The sequence below is a fragment of the Aquarana catesbeiana genome, linkage group LG04, assembly GCF_042186555.1.
Source record: "Aquarana catesbeiana isolate 2022-GZ linkage group LG04, ASM4218655v1, whole genome shotgun sequence".
NCBI classification, from domain to species: Eukaryota; Metazoa; Chordata; class Amphibia; order Anura; family Ranidae; genus Aquarana; species Aquarana catesbeiana.
Window position 1 is genome coordinate 467844458 of NC_133327.1, and position 25318 is coordinate 467869775.

Consider the following 25318-nt stretch of genomic DNA (forward strand, 5'->3'; position numbering starts at 1 on the left):
GAGTTGGACCAACAAGGCAGCAATGAATGGAGCAGGATTGGAGTGGAGGGTGGTCTCTTACCCTCCAAACAACATCCAAATGCCGTTTTTAAATAAACCGCCGTCGCTGCAGCGCTGACGTCACGGCCGCGCATGCGCCCTAGCTATCCGCAGCGTTCGGCGCCATTTTGGATGCTGGCTATGTCATTTTTCTGGCGCCATGAGTCCGAACCGGCTGCCATGATGGAACAGGCAAGGCGAGGAACTACAGCGCCCAGCGGACTCAAACGGAGAAACAGAGGGGGGGGAAAAGGAGAAAAAAATAAAGATGATGATTTATAATAGAGACAGTGGGAACCTACCAGGTGGTAAGAAACAGAATTTTAGAAGGTAAGAGGTGGAGACCGCTGCACATATTTAAACCTGTTTAAGGCTTTTTGAAAAATATGTATAAGACATACCCCTGAGACCATCAGAGTGGGGTTCCCTGCATAAAGTTCCTTTAGAGGCTGTACAGTCAAGGCTTCCAACTAGGAGAGGCTGAACCTAGCTGGGGCGAATCAGTAAGGGGTTCCAAGCTCTAACCAGTCGATCCATACAGGTGAGGAAAAAAAGGAGAATGCAAAGGTGGACTCCTCTTCAAATCTTATAGCTAACCAGTCCTATCAGGTTGTGGAGGCGGAGTCACCACCCAATGTGTGTGCTGCCATGGGATGCGTCAGGAAATCAACATATAGTATTATACTATTTTTGTGTACGTATCTGTGGTTTTATTGATACCTTTCATTGTCTACATGATTTTGTATAATAAACATTTGTTATTTTATTCAAGGGGTACCGTTAAAGTACTTAATTTAGCTCCTAGAGTTTTTTGTGCGACATTAGTCACGTAGGAGGTCAGAGGTAGCTGCACCACCACTCCCAAATAGAAGGAATAAGCCTTTTGGATTTGAGAACTCATGGATGGATTACCTGTTTGGCCCCTGAATCTAAGGGGAAAAAATTACATTTGGACTAGTTGATCCAGAAACCTGGACATGTAAAGGCATGAAAGCATCCAGAATAGCTTGGGAGTGTCAACAATGTTATCTGGGGAGATACGGATATGCGGGGTAGAAGTAGGAGAGTAATCCAGACGTGCCAGATAGGCCAGCAATCGTCCTGCCTTATTGCCATGCTCAAACATTTTTTGAGAAGCATATAAGATGCATTTCTGTGTAAGGTCCAAAAGGCAAAGCTCGAAGCTTCTACGGGCGTGTAACCAGGTGGTATGTGTATGGGGGGTGGGAGTGGCATTCTATTCAGCCTCTGCTTTCAGCATGGTAGATTCAAGTTCTTTAGTGCAGACTTGGGTATTCTTCCTAAGGACGCCAGTAATGGACATGAATGTATCATGGATTGTTGACCTAAAGGCTTCCCATTCTGTATTAGAATTAACAGTATTGAGATTAAGTGTCCAGTAGTCTGTTATTCCCTTGAACTGTTTGGTCGTCCAACCATTGTGGGTTTAAACGCCATAGTTATGGACAATGAGAAGGAAGGATATCAATCTCTAACATGAGTGATGCTTGATCAGATATGGCACAGGGCAGTATAGTGGTGTTGGATATGAGAGGGAGAGTGAATGAGGTGACAAAAGCCAAATCAATACAGGACATTGCACGAAAGGAATCTGAGTGGTAAGTAAACTGCCTAACATCTGGATGCTTCCATCTCCACACATCTGTGAGATCATACACTCATACCCAATCCAAAAGGGATTGAAAGGTTTTCCCTCCCCCCGCAAACGGTCCAAGGCAGGATCCATTACTGCATTAAGGTCGCCAATGTATATCACAGGACCTCTGGGGAGATCAAGTGTAAACAAGGTGACCTTGGTTAAAATTTCAGCAGAAAAGGGAGGCGGTATGTAGAGGTTAACTAAATTTAAGATATATTGTCCGATCTGTATAGATAGGTCAAATCGACCTGCTGAGACAGTTTTGACATGGATAATCTCGGGGGGGGGGGGGGGGGGTAGGGATTTGGCCAATAATATGGAGACTCCTCTAGAATAGGAGGTATAGTACGCATGAAAGGAGTTTGCAATCCAAGCCTTTTTAAGTGCAAGGTGCTTAGGGGGCATTAGATGGGTCTCCTGCAGACAAATTATGTGGGGTTTGTATTTCTTAAGGAAAGAAAAGACCAGGGACCGTTTAAAGAGTAAAATTCAGGCGTAAAAGTATTAGCAACTGTAGGACACCACGTAGGGTACCCAGCGTTCCTCAACCAACATGAAAAGGCAAATAAGGTGGAGGAGATGCAAGGGAGGCACAGACAATCAAAAAAAAACAAGAAAAGAAAAAAAGCTTTAGCACATTAGTAGTAAACCTCACCCACCCTGCTCTTCCATCCCAATTACAGAGAGCCCATGTCCCAAACAGGAAAAATAAGACAACAAAACCCGTGAGGCGAACATCACATATAGGTAGGAGATTGCAATCGAAATGAAAGGCGAAACATCAGGTGATATCCTCTCTGCAAATTGTGTTAAATGCAACAGTCCTGAGTCATCTCATGTGGGCCGATGCCCAGGATAAAAACTATGAGCAATGCTTTGATAAAGGGGCATTGGAGTATCCAGTGAGAGTAATGTCCTCCAGTGGGATAAGAAGAATGGGCAGGATGGATGTAGAACAGCTGGGAGTCATGGAGCCATTCCCACAAGAAAAACTGGAACTGACATAAATGTCAAACAGCACGGTTGCTGATAGGGGCAAGAACAATTATGTTTATCATTCAGCTTCTGCAAGGGCATTGTGAGCCACCAAAGGTCTCATCTCTCCAGGAGGAGACCTCAGCAGGTGAGGTGAAAAAATGAGACTTGCTCACGTAGATAACATTAGCCACTTCAATACCAGGCACTTAGACACCTTCCCGCCCAAGCCAATTCTCAGCTTTCAGCGCTGTCGCAATTTGAATGACAATTGCACGGTCATACAACACTGTACCCAAACAATTTTTTTATCATTTTGTTCCCACAAATACAGCTTTCTTTTGGTGGTATTTGATCACTTCTGCGGTTTTAATTTTTTGCGCAACAAATAAAAAAAGACCGAAAATTTTGAAAAAAAACAAGTTTTTCTTTGTTTCTGTTAAAATTTTTTGGAAATAAGTATGTTTTCTTCTTAAATGATGGGCACTGATAAGGCGGCACTGATGGGCACCGATGAGGTGGCACTGACAGGCACTGATGAGCACTTATAGGCGGCACTGATGGGCACTGATAGGTGACACTGGTAGGCGGCACTGATGGGCACTCATAGGCGGCACTGATGGGCACTCATAAGCGGCACTGATGGGCACTCATAGGCGGCACTGATGGGCACTCATAGGCATTTGTAGGTGGCATTGATGGGTACTTATTGGTGGCACTGATAGGTGGCACGGATGGGCACTGATAGGTGGCACCGATGGACACTGATAGGTGGCACTGATGCCCCTAAGGGTGGCATTGCTGGGCATCAGTGCTATATAATGGTGCCAATCAGTGCCCACATGTTGTCCCTCTCCCTGGTGGTCCTAGTGGCGATCCCTGGTGGTCCAGTATGGTGATCCGAGGGGGGGCTGCACTGATAATCAGCGCAGACCCCCCTGTCAGGAGAACGACCGATCGGCTCTCCTCTACTCTTGTCTGTCAGACGCAAGTAAGGAAAAGCCGATCAATGGCTCTTCCTATTGACATCGTGATCAGCCGTGATTGGACACGGCTGATCACGTGTTAATGAGCCTCCGCCAGAGGCTCTTTACCAAGATCGGTGGAGCGGTGTGTCAGACTGACACACCGATCACCGCAATGTGCGCCCCCAGGGGCGCGCGGCGGCATGTTATCCTGCTGGATGTCATATGATGCCCAGTCAAGATAACTGAACCACCGCCCGGCCATCATCTGCTATGGCCCGGGCGGGAAGTGGTTAAAGTGTAAGTAAACCCCCCCTATCATTTTCAGCCAAAGAAGATACCATCTTTGCTTCTGTTTAATCTACAACTGTCATGATGCTGCACATGTGATCAGCTATGACACCAGCCATTGGATGGTTTGACAGTTTGGTTGAGAGCACAACCAATGGGAATGTTTAATTTTCGGCATGTGCCATAAATAAAGCTGTCTTATGAATGGGTTTACTTCCGCTTTAAGCTTCGCTAGATATAACATAAATTTCTTGTTCTCGCAGACTAGCTTTGATGGAGGTAAAAAAGCACGCTGTTTTGAACTTCAGCTGAGAAATCTGGGAAAATATGAATTACCTTACTATTTTAGCGTAGCTCGTAATCTTGCAGCTCGCAGTTTGGCCACTTTATCTTGTAAATGGAGAATACGAGCAATGAGGAGTCATGGTGAAGCACCCAAAAGAGTTGGGCGAGGAGGAGTGAGGAGTGCGATGTGCCCTCTCTGTGGCAAAGGAGGCAGGGATGACATGTTGACCCAGGGTCCCTCTCAGCCAGGTGAGTAAGAATTGCTCTGGATTAGCCCCCTCAGATTTTTCAGGAAAGACCACACAGCACAGGTTGCTACGGCGGGACCTGTTTTCAAGGTCATCCAATTTAGCTCGGAGTGCTGCTAACTCACTGGAAGCTTCCCGCACGGTGGTAGTAAGAGAAGCAAGGATATCTTCTACAGTACTTATGTACTTATACTTTTCTTGAGCCTCCTTTATAATGGTACTTAATTGAAATGGTCATGGACTGTGAAGCAGTGTCAATTTTGACATCAAATTTCAAGTTAGTTTCAGTTCTAGTCTTTTGATTAAAATGCCATTTTAGTTTAAGTTGTATTTTAGTCGACTAAAATCTCCAATCTTTAGAATTGCCAAACTCATTATATACTGCTGGTGTAAAAAATCTAATAACATATTATTTATGGTATTAAGGTTTGAACATGCACTACAGATACAGATTTAGCCGTTGCAATATATAACGTCTTTATAAATAAAACCAAGTTTCATAAATATGTTGCTTTTTGAAAAGCATAAGTACAAATTGAAAATATAAAAAAAAACCTGTAAACTCTATTGGCTGTAATGCCATTGCACATATTGCCTGAATATATTAAGAGTATTCAATATTAAGAAAAACCTTTTTTCTTTTCTTTTAGCAGCTTAGTAGATGCCCCCTACACATTTTTATATGGTAGTGCAGTGTAAATTTTGACGTCAAATTTCAGTTTAGTTTTAGTCAATCTTTTGACTAAAATGCCATTTTAGTCTTATGCCCCGTACACAAGATCAGAAATTCGGCCAGCAAAAGACCGATGAGCGCTTTAGGTTGGAAAATGCGACCGTGTGTATGCTCCATCAGACTTTTGCTGGCAGAATTCCAGCCAGCAAAAGATTGAGAGCATGTTCTCAATTTTTCGGTCGGAAAACGTTCCAATCGGAAATTCCGATCGTCTGTAGCAATTCGGACGTGCAAAATTCCTACGCATGCTCGGAAACAATTTGACACATGCTCGGAAGCATTGAACCTAATTTTCTCGACCTGTCGTAGTCTTGTACGTCACCGCATTCTTGACGGTCGAAAGTTCAGCAAACTTTCATGTAACAGTGTGTATGCAAGCCAAGCTTAAACAGAATTCCGTCAGAAAAACCATCCAAGATTTTTCAACGGAAATTCCATTTGTGTGTGCGCGGCATTAGTCGTATTTTAGTCAACTAAAATAGTATTTTTAGTCAACTAAAATATTTTAGTCAGTTAAATTAACACTGCTGCGGAGCAACTCCTAAGGAGGCATTGTGCACTTTGGTCAACAGTATCAGTCCATCACCTTTACCCTACACTTCTTTACTAAGGCAGTGGTTGTCTTAGAGGTGTGTTTGGGGTCGCTTTGTTGGAATACTACCCTGTGGCCCAGTCTCTGAAGGGGGGGGTTCATGCTCTGCTTCAGTATGTCACAGTACATGTTGGCTTTCTTGGTTCCCTCAATAAACTGTAACTTCATAGTGTCGGCAGCACTCATGCAGCCCCAGACCATGACACTCCCACCACCACGCTTGACTGTAGGCAAGACACTTGTCTTTGTACTCCTCACCTGGTTGCCGCCACACACACTTGACACCATCTAAACCAAATAAGTTTATCTTGGTCTCATCAGACCACAGGACATGGTTCCAGTAATCCATGTTCTTAGTCTGCTTGTCTTCAGCAAACTGTTTGCTGGCTTTCCTCTTGTGCATCATCTTTACAACCCCCAGGGTTCTGTGCTGTGACCAATCCTATTTAATTTGTTCATAAACGACCTGGAGGATGGGGTAAACTGTTCAATCTCTGTATTTGTGAACGATACTAAGCTAAGCAGGGCAATAACTTCTCCGCAGGATGTGGAAGCCTTGCAAAAAGATCTGAACATATTAATGGGGTGGGCAACTACATAGCAAATGAGGTTTAATGTAGAAAAATGTAAAATAATGCATTTGGGTGGCAAAAATATGAATGCAATCTATACACTGGGGGGAGAACCTTTGGGGGAATCTAGGATGAGAAAGGACCTTGGGGTCCTAGTAGATAAACTCAGCAATGGCAAGCTGCTGCTAACAAAGCAAACAAAATATTGGCATGCATGAAAAAGGGGATCAACTCCAGAGATAAAACAATAATTCTCCCGCTCTACAAGACTCTGGTCGCCTGCACCTAGAGTATGCTGTCCAGTTCTGGGCACCAGTCCTCAGGAAGGATGTACTGAAAATGAAGCGAGCACAAATAAGGGCAACAAAGCTAAAAAAGGGTCTGGAGGATGTTAGTTAAGAGGAAAGGTTGTGAGTAAACTTATTCTCTCTGGAGAAGAGACGCTTGAGAAGGGATATGATTTTACAATGAATATACAAATGCCTTACTGGTGACCCCACAATAGGGATAAAACTTTTTTACGGAAGGGAGTTTAAAAAGACACGTGGCCGCTCATTAAATTAGAGGAAAAGAGGTTTAACCTTAAACTACGTAGAAGGTTCTTTACTGTAAGAGCGACAAGGATGTGGAATTCCCTTCCACAGGTGGTGGTATCAGCGGGGAACATCGATAGTTTCAAAAAAACGATTAGATAAGCACCTGAATGACCACAACATACAGGGATATACAATGTAATACTGACATATAATCACACACATAGGTTAGACTTGATGGACTTGTGTCTTTTTTTCAACCTCGCCTACTATGTAATTATGTAACTATGAAAAGGCTTCCTTCTGGGACGACATCCATGCAGACCAATTTGATGCAGTGTGCGGCATATGACCTGAGCACTGACAGACTAACCCCCCCCCCCCACCCCTTCAACCTCTGCAGCAATGCTGGCAGCACTCATACGTATATTTCCCAAAGACAACCTCTGGATATGACGCTGAGCACGTGCACTCAACTTCTTTGGTAGGCCGTGGCGAGGCCTGTTCTGAGTGGAACCTGTCCTGTTAAACCACTGTATGGTCTTGGCCACCGTGCTGCAGCTCAGTTTCAGGGTCTTGGCAATCTTCTTATAGCATAGGCCAGTGATGGCGAACTTTGGCACTCCATATGTTTTGTAACTACATTTCCCATGATGCTCAACTACACTGCAGAGTGCATGAGCATCATAGGAAATGTAGTTTCAAAACATCTGGCGTGCCAAGGTTCGCCATCACTGGCCTAGGCCATCTTTATGTAGAGCAACAATCCTTTTTTGAGATCGTCAGAGTTGAGGTGCCATATTGAACTTGCAGTGACCAGTATGAGAGAGTGAGAGTGATAACCCCAAATCTAACACACCTGCTCCCCATTCACACCTGAGACCTTGTAGTACGAATGAGTCACATGACACTGGGGAGGGAAAATGGTTAATTGGGCCCTATTTGGACATTTTCACTTAGGGGTGTACTCACTTTTGTTGCCAGCGGTTTAGACATTAATGGCTGTATGTTGTTATTTTGAGGGGACAGCAAATTTACACTTAGGGCTCTTTCACACGGGGCGGATCAGTGATGATCCGCCCCGTGAACACCCGCTTGGTCAGCGGGGATCGCTCCGCCGATCCCCGCTGAGCAGAAAGATGACAGGTCCATCGCTGCACGCTGTGCAGCTACGGACCTGTCAGAGCGCCGCTCTCCCCTATGGGGGATTGGATGATGACGGACCGTAGTGTCCGTCGTCACCCGATCCGATCCGAAAACGGATGGAAAAGTAGGTTTTTCCTCCGTTACACTTTTCGGATCGGAGCGGCGTCGGATGTCAGCGGACATGTCACCGCTGACATCCGACGCTCCATAGGGATACATGTATGTCCGTTTTTCATCCGAAAACGGAAGGATGAAAAACGGACATACGGATCCCCCGTGTGAAAGAGCCCTAATACAAGCTGTACACACTACATTGTAGCAAAGTGTAATTTCTTTAGTGTTGTTACATGAAAAGATATATAATAAAATATTTACAAAAATGTGAGAGGGTGTACTCCCTTTTGTGAGATACTGTATATGGATTTTATAGGCACCGCAACCACGTTAGTTATAAATATTTTTTTATTGCACAAAACATAAAAAAGAACCATTTGCTTAAAAAAAATTGCAGATTGTTTATACACCAAACTAATTGGTGGAACAACTACCCCTATTATTGATTGTGTACTTATGTGTGAAATATTGGGGGTTTCACCATCCTTGCATGTCATTTTGCTCAACATGGTTTGCGGATACCCACTTCCTCAGGAGATTGACAGGTGCAGCATTACCATAGACTCTAAATGTAAATAAATAAAAAAGAGCGCATACATAAATATGTATATTTAACTTTTTTTTCTCTATTGTACCAGAAAAATTAGTAAATAATACCTACAAAAACACTTGTAGTAACTGGCTATACCGTGGAGTAATAAGGCAGTCTTAAAAGTCCCTGGGTATAGGTTACTGAAGTTTGTTGCCATTTCACGAGTGCACACAAATTTAAGGTCTGACATGTTGGGTATCTATTTACTCGGTGCAACCTCTGCTTTTACATTTTCTCAAAAAATGTGGTAATTTATTGCGTTTTTGTGCCCCTAAAAATTAAGTTTAGTGTGTTTTTACAGAAATTTTGCATTTCATAGACCAGTGATGGCGAACCTTGGCACCCCAGATGTTTTGGAACTACATTTCTGATGATGCTCAACTACACTGCAGAGTGCATGAGCTTAATGGGAAATGTAGTTCCAAAACATTTGGGGTGCCAAGGGTTCGCCATCACAGTCCTAGACCTTTGCGGTAATATCATGTGACATAAAAAATTGGAACTACCACTTTTTTATTCTCTAGGGTGTCTGCTTTTAGAAAATATATCATGTTTTATGTAATTTTCAGGTCTAACGTGATTTTTCTTTTTTAAACGTGTGCAAAAGAACGCAAAAACAACTCTGGCAGCGAAAGGGTTAAAGTATAAGTTCTCCTTCAGGAACATGATACATGTTCCACCCATTTTTAGTGTGGAACATGTAACATGTTCCCACTGCTGCAGTGGCTCGACGATCCAAGCCCTCTGTGTAATAGCAGTATGGGGAGAAGTTCGCCATACCAGCTGTCACTTTTTGAAAAGTGCGTGGCCATGCAGTGCTCTGCCCACATGGCTGTGTCATTCATCACAGAATTCTGTGACTGAATCAACTACAATTACCTCTGTTGAGCACTCTGGTAGTTCATCGATTCTTCCTGCAGGAGTCTTGCGTTGCACCAGTGTTTTTCTAATCACTGGTACAGTGCTTTCCAAGCATTCCCAAAAAATTTGGAAAATGCACTTTTTTATTTATTTTTTTCTTTTACATGCAATTGTTATATTTATTTTTTTAAAGGTGAACTCTTTAACGGAGCAGATAGCGGAACTTCATTTGGCTCCTCAACATGCTCTTGCACTGAGCACCCAAGCGCTTCCATGTGCGTGGATAACCTGGAGAAATTATGTTTGTTTTCCCTTATCGTCTTTCAGGACAGCACATGAGAGAGAGGCTCCACCCACTAGGAAACAGGAAACACAAACTCCACCACATTTTAAAAGGAGGCTCCTCTCCACAGCTCGTCAGTTTTTGTGTTTCCTCCGGCAAGGGAACACCTAGTAGGGGCCAGGGTCTCTTATGGTGCTATCCTGAGAGGCCAGGCTACCTACCCCACCATACCTATCTTTTTCCTCCAGAGAGTCCGATCCTCCCACACCGCGCCACAGGGTTGCTGGTAAGTGGGCTCCTTTTTTCTCTTTCTTTGCTCATGATGAGCTGGATTGTTCCTGGAGCCGCTCCTTAGGCGGCGGCAGCCGTTCGCGGCTTTTTTTGAAACCGCGTGTCGGCGTTACTGGCCGCCGCCATCTTGGAAGAGTACAGACTCGACCGGTCGGAAGTGAGGTATCCGACGAGGGCATGGCGCGAGGAATGGGCGCATCATTTCCGATCGGAAGTGGCGCAGAGGAATAAGGGAGGAGCGGTCCTGGTGCCTATATTCCGGTTCCGGTCGGGCGCAACGGCGTTTTTTGACTCCGGAACCGACGTTCGTAAGAGCCACCGATCGGTGCAGCACCACTATGGATTCTGTGGCAGCTGCATGTGGGACAGGCACAGGCACCAGCAAGGCCCAGGTAAGAGGCTATAGTGAATATCGTGGTTACTTTGGTGCCCCTCTCACAAATGTTTTTTTCCCCCTTGGTGGCTGGGGCCTGTCTGGGCACATGGGGTTAACTGTTGTTCCTCCTGTGCACCTGTGGTGAGTCCGTTAGGAGGAAGCTGTGGCTTAATGAATGCTGGTGTTTTTTCTCTTTTGTCATTTTTTTTTTTTTTTTTTATTTTCTGGCAGGCTAAGAGCTCTGAACCAGCCATTAAAAAGAGATGCCCCTCATGTAAAGCAAAGTTACTGGAGGGTTGGAAGAAGACTTTATGCCAAATTTGCATTGACTCCTTAGTCAAGGAAGAGGCTTCTTCTGCGTGCAGCGACATAATCGCATCAGTTAAGAAAGAGCTAGATGCTACTATACAGGCTTTTCGCTCTTCTCTTGTAACACCAGCATTAAGTCAGGCAACTACCTCAGACCCCTCTCAGGACTCACACTTAACCCCAACGGTAGAGGCTGAGGCTGGCCCGACTACCCAAAAGGGGTATTCCCCCTCATACTCTGGAGAAGAGGAGGAGGAGGAAGAGGAAGAGGCAGATGCACCTTCTAGATACAAACTGTCCTTGGAACAAGTAGACAGTCTGTTGAAAGCAATTTATGCAACATTGGGAATGGAGGAAGAAAAAAGAGAATTATCGCTGCACGATAGAATGTATGAAGGGCTTGGGGAAGCATCAGGTCGCACTTTCTCTGTACATTCGGTAATCTCGGAGACCATTAAGAAAGAATGGGCTGACCCAGAGAGAAAACCCTTTTTCACAAGAGGCGTTTTCCATTTAATGATAATCCTGAGTCACTTTGGAATAAAGTCCCGAAGTTGGATGCAGCTTTTTCCCAAGTATCTAGATCAACAGATCTGGCATTCGAGGACATGGGTACTTTGAAGGATCCTATGGATAAGAAGGCGGACCAACAGCTTAAAAAAGCCTGGCAGTCCATTGTAGGGAATCTCAAGCCTGCTATGGCTATGACCTGTGTCTCCAGAAACATGGAGTTCTGGCTGAATCAGCTAAAAGCACATATTATAGCTGATTCACCCAAACAGGAGATTCTAGATTCCTTCCCAACCCTTATAGCAGCTGTAGCATATATTTCTGACGCCTCTGCAGATTCTATAAGAATGTCAGCTAGGTCAGGGGCCCTGACCATTGCAGCCAGGAGAGCGTTATGGTTAAAGACATGGCCTGGGGACGCAGCTTCCAAAAATAAGTTATGCGGAGTGCCATTTTTGGGAGATCAGCTTTTTGGTCCTGATCTAGAATCTATTTTGGATAGAACAGCTGATAAAAAGAAATCCTTTCCGGTTAAAAAGAAAAAGCAGCCAGTTAGGCGGTTTTTTCGACCTCAAAAAAATCAGGAAAGGAGTAACAGGCCCCAAGAAAAAAGAAGGAATTGGGCGGCGCAGAGAGGAAAAGGCAAAGGGAATGTCCTTTTCAATCCTCCTACGCAGGCCAATAAGACACAATGACTTGGTGGTGCCTGTGGGAGGAAGGCTTCAAAAATTCCTTCCTTTCTGGGCAAACATAACAAAAAACCCGTTTGTTTTGGATTCAATAGCCCAGGGTTACAGGATAGAGCTGTTGAACCTTCCTCCAGAGAGGTACTGCGTAACAAATTTGCCAAAAGACACAGCAAAAGCCCTAGCCATGAAGAACCTGTTAGGGGATCTGATAAAACAGGGTGTTGTGGTTCAGGTGCCTCCGGAGGAAGATTGCCAAGGGTTCTACTCCCATATTTTTCTGATAAAGAAACCATCAGGAAGCTTTTGGCTCATCCTCAATTTAAAACCGCTAAACAGGTCAGTCCAATACAGGCGATTCCGCATGGACTCCATCTTTTCGGTAAGAAATCTCTTAGTCAGAGGATGCTTTATGGCATCAATCGACTTAAGGGATGCGTACCTGCATGTACCTATAGCTGTTCAGTCCCAGAGATATCTGAGGCTGGCAGTAAATATGGGGAGGGAGGTTTTGCACCTTCAATTCAGGGCCCTCCCGTTTGGTCTATCTTCCGCCCCTCGAATATTTACCAAAATTATGGCGGAAGCCCTAGCTCCCCTCCGGCTACAAGGGATTGCGGTTATCCCTTACCTGGACGACCTCCTTTTCTTTGCCCCTTCCAGGGAAAGGTTACAGGAGGATCTGATCAAGGCTCGCAGTCATCTGGAGGCCTTAGGTTGGATTATAAACATCCAAAAATCAAATTTCAGTCCAGCACAAAGAGTCCAATTCCTGGGGTATCTGATAGACTCAGTGGATCAAAAGATTTTTCTTCCAGAAGAGAAGAAAGTGAAGGTATTGCAGGCAGTATCCAGCCTTCAGACGAACCTGGAGGTATCAGTCAGAAGGATTATGTCAGTACTGGGAACCTTGACCTCAACCATGCCGGCCATTCAATGGGCCAGACTCCATTTCAGACCCCTTCAGAGTTTTCTCTTAAAGATCTGGGATCACAGTCCAGAAGCTTTAGACTCAAAGGTAAGGCTTCCCACCAGGGTAAAAAGGACCCTTTGGTGGTGGAGAAATCAGGCAGTGCTGTCAAGGGGTTTACTCTGGTCCTTCCCAACAGAGAGAATGATAACGACAGACGCCAGCAGTTGGGGATGGGGAGCACACTGGGGTCAAGACATAGCTCAGGGAGTTTGGTCCCCAGTGGAAGCAGGAAGGTCATCAAATTGGAGGGAGTTAAAGGCAGTCGCTTTAGCCTTGGTTGCCTTCTCTCCAAACCTTCGGGGGTCCCATGTGCAGATATTGTCAGACAACGCCACCATGGTGGCATACCTGAACAAACAAGGGGGCACAAGGAGCGGGACTCTTCTATTGCTATCTTCAGAGATCCTAGGATGGGCAGAGAGTCATCTACTTTCCCTGTCAGCTGTACATCTCAAGGGCACGCTAAATGGAGTAGCAGATTTCTTGAGCAGACAAAGGATTCAGGAGGCAGAGTGGAGTTTGAATCCAGAAATATTCACTCTAATAACCCAGAAGTGGGGATGCCCGCAGGTGGATCTATTCGCATCAAGAGAAAATGCTCAGCTCCCTCAGTTCTTCTCCCTGCACCGAGACAACGGATCGATAGGGATAGATGCCCTGGCACATCCTTGGAATTTCCAGCCTGGTTATGCCTTCCCCCCTTTTCAGCTAATTCCTTTAGTATTGAGGAAGATACAGAAGGAGAAGGTGTCGGTAATCTTGATCACCCCGTACTGGCCAAAAAGGGCCTGGTTTTCCTCCATTCTACTAATGTCAGTCAAACCTTTCTGGCAGCTTCCCCTCAGACAGGACTTACTACTTCAAGGTCCAGTGTATCATCCGGATATAGCAAGACTAAGTCTCACTGCTTGGTATCTGAGGAACAGCTGTTGAAAAACAAGGGTTTGTCAGAGCCTCTAGTATCTACTTTACTGGCTAGTAGAAAGAAGGTGACTAGAGATATCTACGCTAAGGTTTGGAAAGTCTACAACTCCTGGTGTCGCTCGGCAAACCGAAATTTAGAAGACATTGTGTCGGTTCTGGAATTTCTGCAGAAGGGGGTGGACAAAGGGCTGGCAATCAGCAGTCTTAAAGTACAAGTGGCTGCCCTAGGAGTATACCTGGATCAACCTATTTCCTCAGTTCCGTTGGTCACGAGGTTCTTTAGGTCACTTACTAGATCCAGACCAGTTCCCAATAGACACTTTCCAAAATGGGACTTGACAGTGGTTTTACAAGTACTCACAAAAGATCCTTTTGAACCATTACAGTCAATCTCGTTAAAGAATTTAACTCTAAAGACGATATTCTTAGTTGCAGTTACGACTGCGAGAAGAATTGGAGAACTTCAGGCTCTTTCAGTTAAGGAGCCCTTTATGTCAATTTACCCAGACAGGATTGTGCTTAGAACAGATCCTGCGTTTTTACCAAAAGTGGCATCAGTCCATAATAGGTCGCAGGAAATCATCCTGCCAACTTTTTGTTCAGATCCTTCAGGAAGTAAGGAAGAATTATTTCATAAGTTAGATGTAAGAAGAACCTTATTACAGTACTTAGAGAAAACAAGGGACTTCAGGTCTTCGGACTCTTTATTTGTTCTGTTTTCCGGCAACAGAAAAGGAAGGAAAGCTTCAAAGGGATCAATTGCCAGATGGTTAAGAATGGCTATTTCAGAAGCTTATGTCCAGTCGGGGTTGTCTCCTCCTCAGGGAGTACGAGCACATTCTACCAGAGCTCTAGCCACTACATGGGCAGAAAAAGCTGGTGCCACCCCAGACCAAATTTGTAAGGCGGCTACGTTATCAAGTTATCTTACGTTTGTCCGTCACTACAGATTGGATCTTCTGTCAGCTGGTGATCAGGCATTTGGCAGAAAGGTCCTGCAGGCTGTTGTCCCTCCCTAGTTGGTAAGTCTCGATTATCCTCTCATGTGCTGTCCTGAAAGACGATAAGGGAAAATTCAAGTTAGATTTACCGGTAACTTGTTTTCCATGAGTCTTTCAGGACAGCAGCAACCCGCCCTTCATGGTTATATATACATATTTATACGTATATGGAAGTGTGTGTGTATATGTGTGTGTATATATATATATATATATATATATATATATATATATATATATATATATATATATATATATATATATATATATATATATATATATGCTGTGAATTAACCGTATTATTCTTATGTGTTCCAGCTTGGGCCGGAGGTACTCTACTACAACTGACGAGCTGTGGAGAGGAGCCTCCTTTTAAAATGTGGTGGAGTTTGTGTTTCCTGTTTCCTAGTGGGTGGAGCCTCTCTCTCATGTGCTGTCCTGAAAGACTCATGGAAAACAAGTTACCGGTAAGTCTAACTTGAATTTTTTTTCTCATTGGAGTCGGCACCTCATTTACTTGCCCAGCAGATGCACCTCTACTAAGCAGTAAGAGTTTGACACTCTCCTTTCTTCACCAGCACCCAAGCAGTGGTCTTCACATTGCAAGTTATCTCCCCTACCTGCTAGGGGGAGGGTGCGAAGCTGGAGCTAGGCGGGGAGCTGAGTAGAGCTGCACGATTCTGGCCAAAATGAGAATCAGAATTCACGATTCTCACAACGTAAAATCTTTCACATTATACAAAAAAAAAATTTTGGCTAACTTTATTGGTTAGTTTTTTTTAAATGTAATTAAAGTAATTTTTTCCAAAAAAATTGCCTTTGAAAGACCGCTGCGCAAAATACAGTGTGACATAAAATATTGCAACAACCACCATCTTATTCTCTAGGGTCTCTACTAAAAAAATATATATAATGTTTAACTTGAAACCAACAAATGTCAGAAAAAGGTTAAGTGTTTAAGTGGTTAAACTTTCCTCACTTACACACAAAGTCTATTCCTTTTGACAAATTGTTACAATGTTTAGACTTGGTTCCACTGCTAAAGAAGTTGTAAATTCTTGCCAGACTGCCCGTTTTGTTTTGTTTTTTCTTTTTCCTTTCTTTTGACTGCTGTGGCTTCAGAAGAGCAGAGAGAATTCTCTGCATAGCAAGAATCGTGAAACGCTTTTGTCAAGATCGCAACGGGGAAAAAAATCGCGATAACGATTCTTGACGATTATTCGTGCAGAGCTGAGTAGGAGATAAACAGCACAATGTTAAAAACATTAAAAGTTTAAGTCACCTTGACATTCCTAAAAGCACCGTAGATTTAAGTACGGTTTCGGTAAAAAAAAAAAAAAATATTGGGACAAGTCGATTGGGACCCTGATTTAGTCCCTTGGACAAGTAGTTGTTTTTTTATTTATTTCAACAGCCCTGTATATGTAACAGAAGAGTTTTTGTAGCAATTGGTTGCTTATCCGCTATCTTTTCACCAGCCATCCAAAACTTTTGTATAGCCTAAAGTAGTATAGAAACAATTATGGATGTACAGTATGTACATACACACTACAATATTCACAATTGACTTCTTTTCAGACAAAATAGAGTCTTTACTATTAAGTAATCACCCAGGAGCTCCCTGGATGGCAGCCTGATCAGGGAGCTCTGTCCCGCTCTGACCGAATGACCCCCGCGGTAGCTGCAATACTGCACAGCCCCAGTTTTTCAGGGTCTCTGGAGGGCTTGAGGAGTGTTCCTATGCCAGGGAGGTCAGCAAAGAGAGACCTCTCCCGCCAGCTGGTTTCCAAGATGGTGCACACAGCGCCGCATGGAGCAGTCACAAAGGGAGAGGAGCACATTACAGACACACTCTACTGGAAGGGCCAGCCCCAGTGAACCCAAGAGTGAGTACCTCTGCCCCAGTCCTGCATACCCCATCCTCATTTGAATCCCTCCTTTAGAGGACCCTGGATGAGCTGTTACATTCACCCATGGGGGACATATCTGCCACCCCTCTTCCTAGGGGGACATGCTATGATACATCCACCTAGCCTCACAGACCTAACTGTTTTGACGTCCACCTTTTAAAAAATGCTGTCTCGGGGCCTAGTCCAAACAGCTGCGCAAATTGAAGTGGATCTACGAAATTTAGGTGCAAGGATTGAGGCCATACAACAAAAAGCAGACCACACTGTAGCTAGAGCTAACCAAAACACTGCAAGAATTCAGGACCAATTGGGCACAGCCTTATCTAAAATTGACGATCTTGAGAACAGGTCCAGGCATTATAACTTTCGGATACGGGGTCTCCTCGAAACCGTTAAAGATGTCCACTCAGCAGTTTGTTCCTTTATCAAAGAGCTACTTCTGGACATTTCAAGCCACCGCCTGCAATTGAAAACAACAAAACCAAAGAGGTCCAAGGAGACTCGTCGTCCATGATTCAGGTGGCGCAAACCCAGGTGGGTTGTTGTCTTGATTTACTCCCCACTGTGAATGGATTTGTCCTCTATTGATAGTCCATGTTTACCATGGAAAGAACTGTCCATCTTATTGTGTTTTTCTCTTTATAGTTCTATTCTCGTGCCCCTCTAGCTTATAGGGGGCTGTTAAGTTCCCTTAGGGATTCTCCCATTTGTACCTGTGCAATGATGTCTTGTACTGTTTGTTTAATGTAACGTTGCACTGGTGTCCGTGGGGGCTCATTATTTGGGTTATTAACCATGGTACATGTCACACCAGTCATTTATTTCCCCTTTGGGGTTCTAGTCTGGGATGGTTACCCTCCCTTTTTGGGGGTCCGACCTCTGGTTGGGATACCAGAAGGAGATATACTGTTCTATGGTTTTGGGACTTGTTGGGAGGATATTTTTCTTGAGGGCTGATGTATTATAGCGGTGTATGGGCCGGAGCGGGTTTATTGCTCCTCCATCTGCCTCTGCATGAGGAATATTTCCTCCTGCTGGGATAGACTAATGTCCCCAACTCTGTCGGACTTTACTTTTGGATTTGCTGTTAGGCGGAAATGGGCTGGTCCCTTCCCGTCTACTTGGTATTGGTGGCATGCTCCTTCTTTTTTTTTTCCTTCCTATGCTTCTTTTCTCTTTGCTCCTTCTTTTGCCTTTTCCTTTCTCTCTTCTTTCTCCACAGTCACCAAGAGATCTATGTGAGGGAGAATATCCCTGGTTCCAACAATTTGGTATATCAGGGTGTGTCCGAACTCAACTGGTTGAACCTATTGAGCCAATCTTCTTTGCTGCGATCCCTCCATCCTCTGGTCCATGCATTTGAATGATCCTGACACATCGCCTCTGTGGATCGCCTCACACAACGTCCAAGGGCTAAACTCCCCAATGAAACGACGTGAGTTGTTCCAACTTTATCATTTTCAAAAATTACCGTATTTATCAGTGTATAACACACATCCTAATTTTAAGAGGGAAGTTTCAGGAAAAAAACTTTCCACAGCCCCCCACCTCTGCACAATACACAGCCCCCCCACCTCTGCACAATACACAGCCCCCCTGCACTCTCAGGAGACCCTCAGTGTCCCGAGGCAGCATTGCCAGCATAGTCTAAAGTTAAGAAAAAATCACTGCTAGCCCCTTCTCATACACCGCTCCTCCTGTGTCACTCTCATTGTAAATCAAAGCCTCTAAATACCTCATTAGCTCAATTATTTCATAAGGTAAATAGAGATATGTGGCGTTAACTCAAAGTGCATAAATGTGATGAAATAAATATAATCCAATTCTTCAAGTAAAGTGCATATGCGTAAAGAGCAAAATCACATAAAGTGATTAAACATCCATTAAATTCATAAGAAGTGACATCGGATAAATAACAGTGAAAATTCATGAAATATGACCTCAAATAAATAAACAAATCCAAATGAAAGCGAATAAACTCAAAAATAGTCTAGAAGTGCATAAAGATGAAAAAAAAATCACAAATTTAGAAAAAATTGAAAAAAAATTGCATGAGATAAAAGTCGCATGCAATAACAAAAATCGCATAAAGTGCAGAAACGCTATAAAAATAGCCACAAGTCGATCCAATTAATGTAATACAGTTCCAACGTGAACAAAGTGAGTCTTCATAAAAAGTTTGTGCAAAATATAGATGAAAAAAGTGCAAGTGCAAACAATGATAGGTGACAGATTCCTTTTAATAACTGTACTCCGTGGTGCGCCACACGTTTCCCCCAGCCTCTCACCTCTAGCCAAAGACCCCTAGGGTCAAGTCGAGCCTGCAATCTGATCGATTGATGGTGTTTCATCAACTTCCTGTCTCCTCCGATCGTCACAGGTCTGGCAAATCTCCAATGGAAGGCCTCAACTTCGGCAAGTTGGGTGGAGGCATGCAATAGAAAGGAGTATCCCCATTGTGCAGTATTCAAAACAACGTAGTAACTTACATGTACAGCATAAAATGAACAGCACAGATCCCAGTACTTCCGGTCTCGGCTGTGGCCGGAAGTGATGACACCTGACTCTTCCCTGACGCATATCGTCACCGCCCGTTTGACTTTATCAAAGGGTAATGAAATCAGGCATCAGGTTTCTATATAGTCCGTTCTTAATTAGCAAAGTGGATTGGAATACTAATAGGTGTATCCTCACTCAGTAGACGCCATAAATAACCATATGAGGTCTGAGCAATTATAATAAAAAGACCCCATAATAACAGATCCGAATAAAAAAATGTAAAAAAGAAAACAAAAAAAAGAAAAGTATATAAACTAGCCTATATAAAATCTCCATAAGACAGCGCCATCTGGTGGTAATTCATCAAGAAACGCATTAAAACCCGTCAGACAGATGACATCTAGTGGTAAGAAAATGGAATCTCGTAAATGAAACATAATCATGAGCAAAAATACTTGTTCTAATTCGCCTATATTGCCATCTTGTGGATAGATGGTGATATTGATAAAAAAATTCCACACTATAGGTAAATGTGAGGAAATAAAAGCATACGACACAAACAAAGAAGGTAAGTACAGGTAACCAGATGGTTTATAACCTAGTAATAATTGCATAAAAATTTATCAACCGGGAAGGAGCATGTAACAGCAAAGAGGAGGGGAATAAAAAAGTAGTATAAAAAAAGTAATATAAAAAAGTAGAAAATGAAAAATTATTAATTCCAAATAAAACAGTTAAGGTTGAATTCAACGTTATGACCCAAAGGAGTCAGAGTCCGTATTTCATGTATCCATTTTGACTCAAGCTGGCTAATTTTAATCACTTTATTGTCTCCTCTCCAATGGGGTTTATATTTTTCAATGCCACAAACCAAAAGGGATGAGGGGTCTTTATTGTGAAATTCTGCATAATGTCTTGACAGGCTGTGTTTAACAAACCCCTTTTTAATATTCTGGACATGCTCCCTCAATCTCCTCCAAAGTTCCCTTTTCGTTCTATCAATATACTGGATCCGGCACGGGCATTCTAATAAATAAACCACCCCCTCAGTCCGACATGATATTAAGTCCTCTATTGGATACTCTTTTGACGTCACTGTAGAGATAAAGCTTAACTTCTCCTTCTTACTTTTCTTTAGTGTGACGGCAAGTGTAACATATTTTTTATATAGTAACCTTTCCCTTCAAAAAAGGAAAAGTTTTTCTTGGTAGGTGGATCAAGCACATTTCTTGTTAGGCAGTCTCTGAGGGTGGGAGCCCTCCGGTAGGTAAACCTGGGCTTCCCGGGAAGGATAACGCCGAGATGGCGGTCTGCCTTAATAATGTCCCAATATTTTATAACAATTCTTTCAAATTGTTTGTGTTGGGCATTGAAGTCCATAACAAGAGATAAAGTATTATTTTCTGTATTTCTAATTGTGTCTTGTATTAACTTCTCTCTGTCCACCGCCGCCACATCTCTTATTCTTTCATCAATGACTTCCGAACAGTAGCCTTTTTGCACAAAATTCTCTCTAACTAATTTCGCTTGCTTCATAAACATTTCTTTTGTTGTACAGTTTCGTCTTAATCAAATGAATTGGCCCTTTGGTATGTTGTCCAACCATGGTGTATAATGACAGCTATCTAAAGGCAAATAACTATTTCTGTCCACAGATTTAAAAAAGGTCTGGGTAGTAAATTTTCCTCCTTCTTTCTTAATTACTAAATCCAAGAAATTGATTTCTTCATCACTTATCTCCCAGGTAAGTTTTATATTTTTATCATTATCGTTTAGGCCAAATAGGAAGTCCAAAAGACTTTCTCTGTCTCCACCCCAAACAACAATGATATCATCAATATAACGTTTGAATAAAATAAGCTGAGGTGGAAATTTTTTGTATAAAGCCTCTTCTTCCCATTCTGACATATATAAATTAGCTACGCTTGGTGCATATTTTGCGCCCATAGCAATGCCGCATATCTGTTTAAAGAAGGAATTCTCATACCAGAAATAGTTGGAGTCTAAACTATACCTCAAACAATCCAAAATAAATCTTTGTTGTACACATTTTAAATCGCTTAGGCCTCTCAGGGCCCATTTAGTAGCTTGAATAGCCTCTTCATGATCGTATATAGTGACGTAACGTCCACTGTTGCCATGTAAATGGGCTCTTCGGTCAAGGTGACATCATTTAATAATTGAATGAGGTGCTTAGTGTCCCTCGGATAAGATCTGTTTTTTTTTTCACCACTGGCTGTAAAAACCAGTCAATATATTCTCTGATCCTCGCACCAACAGATTGTATCCCATTAACGATGGGTCTTCCTGGAGGTTTATTTTTATCCTTATGGATCTTTGGTAATGTGTTAATTACAGGATTTCTACACGTATTTGGTTGGAGGTATTTTTCTTTTTTATTAAGTAAACCTTTTTGGCAACCTTTATGTACCACTCTGGCCAGTTCTTTCCTATATCTCATTGTGGGGTTACTAGGCAGTTTCTGATAGGTATCTTTATCACTCAGTTGCCTATTGAGCTCTTCTTTATAGGCATCCTTAGATTGGATAACTATAGCCCCTCCCTTGTCCGCCTGCCTTATCACAATCTCTTTTTTAGCTTCCAGTTTTTTGATTCCACTTTTTATATCTCCTGGATCATAAGCCTTCTTTATTTTCAAATCCTCAAGATCTTTCAGAATCATTTTTTTGAAAACTTCAATATTGCCATCTTTCCCTGGAGGGGGGTTAGAGAGATTTTTTGCGAAGACTACTGAATAATATGCCATTGGTATCTGAAATATTTTTTCCCTTACCATCTCCTGGATTACTCAACATATATTTCTTTATGTGTAAGCTTCTAGTAAATTTATTGATATCCATATATGTATTAAACTTATTGAGATTCTTTTTAGGGGTGAATTTTAACTCTTTGTCCAGCACTTTGATTTCCTCTCTTGTCAATTCAACTCCACTAATGTTTATAATCCCCTCCCCTCCTATTCTCTTTTTCGTTTGTTTTTTGATCCCTGCTCGACATCCTCTTCTCGTTTTTCGTCTCTTCCTATTCTTTTCTCTACAGATCTTCTTGGGGTTCTTCATTCCTCTCCTCCCCTCTTTTTGTGTTTCTTTCAGATTTGTGATCTGGGGTGCGTCTGGTGTAACTCCGGGGGTCCCGTTCCGATTGATACTGTCTCTGAGACTCCCGGTGTCTTCTCTGTAAAAAAGCTATGAGGAGTTCTTTCATGTCTGTAGCCTTCATGTTGGTAACGTGGAGATCTTCCTCCCTCTTAATATCTTCTTAATTGTTCGAATCTATTATATACGGGGACATTATAATAATTATAAGCTGGTCTATTCCTTCTTATATCCTGATGATACCTATTATCTCCTCTTATTCTTTCATCTCTTCTTATTTCTTATTTCATCGGGATGATATTGATTCCTCCAAGGAGGTGTGGGAGATCTTCTCCTCATATAAGGGGATTGAGAGTAAGGTTTTGTCTGGTAATTGTAATTATTATTTTGTCCATTATTTTTCCAGAAAGGTTTTTTCCAGTTATTGCTACCATTCCATCTCTGTTTTTGATTTGGAGTATTTTATGAATTAGAATTTCCTTGTATGTTGGACATAGGCCCTTTATTCCTCCCTTCATTTTGATTATCGATTATTCTTACTTCTTTCTCTGGAGAGCTATTATTTGATTTTATCACTGTTTCTTCCTTCTTTTTTTCTGCCATTTAAATACAAGGTCATCTTCAAAATCCTTGATATCTCTTTGGTATTTTCTTTTCTTTCTCATAGAAGTTTCTTTGTCCTTCTGTTCCATGTACCTATTTAATTGTTGTGACAGGGCAATAAATTCCGGAAGTTCCTTGGATAATTCCAAGGTAGCTCACAGTTCATCTATAGATCTGTTAAGGAATCTAATCTTCTTTTGCTTTCTCTTCTAGCAATCTAGCAATTCTAGCCCCTTATAAAAAAGTTGAACCATTCATCTGTGGATTCTTTATCTACCAGTCCATCATTCATAGGTACATCCCATCGGAGTCTTCTTGGTACTAGCTTATCTTTTATATACTTCTCATGGGTTGCTATATCCCACCATGCATTAATCTTTTTTCCATCAGGTGGCCCATTTTCCTAAAACAATTCTCAATATCTCCTATATTGTTGTTTCTCAAAAATCTCATCAAGGTTAAGAGTTCTATTTTCTAAAAATCCAAACACTTCCACGGTTTTCAGCACAAGTAAAAATAGATAAAAATTAAGAAACAAAGAAGAAAACGAATGCGCAAAACCAAGGCGAGCCAAAGTAGCTAAAGAGGACTAAGAAGCCGCCACACATACGGCAGTGTTCCCACACAGAAAAACAATAAGGAAAATAGAGATATGTGGCGCTAACTCAAAGTGCATAAATGTGATGAAATAAATAAATATAATCAAATTCTTCAAGTAAAGTGCATATGCGTAAAGAGCAAAATCACATAAATAAAGTGACTAAACATCCATTAGATTCATTAAAGTGACATCGGATAAATAACAGTGAAAATTCATGAACTATGACCATAAATAAATCCAAATGAAGGTGAATAAACCCAAAAATAGTCTAAAAGTGCATCAAGATGAAAAAAATCACAAATTTAGAAAAAATTGAAAAAAATCGCATGGGATAAAAGTCGCATGCAATTACAAAAATCGCATAAAGTGCAGAAACTCTATAAAAATAGCCACAAGTCGATCCAATTAATGTAATACAGTTCCAACGTAAACAAAGTGAGTCTTCATAAAATAGTTCGTGCAAAAAATAGATGAAAAAAGTGCAAGTGCAAACGATGATGCAATCAGGAAGTGGATGAAACACCATCAATCGATCAGTCTCCTCCGATCGTCACAGGTCTGGCAAATCTCCAATAGAAGGCCTCAAGTTCAGCAAGTTGGGTGGAGGCATGCAATAGAAAGGAGTATCCCCATTGTGCAGTATTTAAACCAGGTTTATTCAAAACAACATAGTAACTTACATGTACAGCATAGAATGAACAGCACAGATCCCAGTACTTCCGGTCTCGGACGCGGCCGGAAGTGATGACACCTGACTCTTATTTATGGCGTCTACTGAGTGAGGATACACCTATTAGTATTCCAATCCAATCTACTGAGTGAGGATACACCTATTATTATTCCACTCCACTTTGCTGATTAAGAACGGACTATATAAATAGACACCTGATGACTGACTCCATTACCCTTTGATAAAGTCACATTGGCGGTGACGATACGAGTCAGAGAAGAGTCAGGTGTCATCACTTCCGGCCGCGGCCGAGACCGGAAGTACTGGGATCTGTGCTGTTCATTTTATGCTGTACATGTAAGTTACTATGTTGTTTTAAATAAACCTGCTTTGAATACTGCACAATGGGGATACTCCTTTCTATTGCATGCCTCCACCCAACTTGCCGAACTTGAGGCCTTCCATTGGAGATTTGCCAGACCTGTGACGATCGGAGGAGACTGATCGATTGATGTGTTTCATCCACTTCCTGATTGCAGGCTCGACTTGACCCTAGGGGTCTTTGCTAGAGGTGAGAGGCTGGTGGAAACGTGTGGCACACCATGGAGTACGGTTATTAAGAGGAATCTGTCACCTATCATCGTTTGCACTTGCACTTTTTTCATCTATTTTTTGCAAAAACTGTTTTGCGAAGACTCACTTTGTTCACGTTGGAACTGTATTATATTAATTGGATTGACTTGTGGCTATTTTTATAGCTTTTTTTGTACTGTATGCGATTTTTGTTATTGCATGCGACTTTTTTATCTCATGCGATTTTTTTTTTTTTTTTTCAATCTTGATGCACTTTTAGACTATTTTTGGATTTATTCACCTTCATTTGGATTTGTTTATTTGATGTCATATTTCATGAATTTTCACTGTTATTTATCCGATGTCACTTCTTATGAATTTAATGGATGT

At 42.3% G+C, this 25318-nt stretch overlaps 1 protein-coding gene across 6 annotated transcripts in view; it reads left to right on the plus strand.

Annotated features, from left to right (window-relative positions):
• The window catches only part of GGPS1 (geranylgeranyl diphosphate synthase 1), a 163348-nt gene that overhangs the window by 90997 nt on the left and 47033 nt on the right, over window positions 1–25318 (plus strand). The window contains exon 2 of one of the 6 annotated variants that reach the window (XM_073627573.1): window positions 18089–18301. The exons of the other annotated variants lie outside the window; for them this stretch is intronic. Within the exon in view, the coding sequence (XP_073483674.1) occupies window positions 18220–18301 (82 nt within the window). The 5' untranslated portion in view covers window positions 18089–18219. The remainder of the gene's footprint in view (window positions 1–18088; window positions 18302–25318) is intronic. 6 annotated transcript variants of the gene reach the window in all.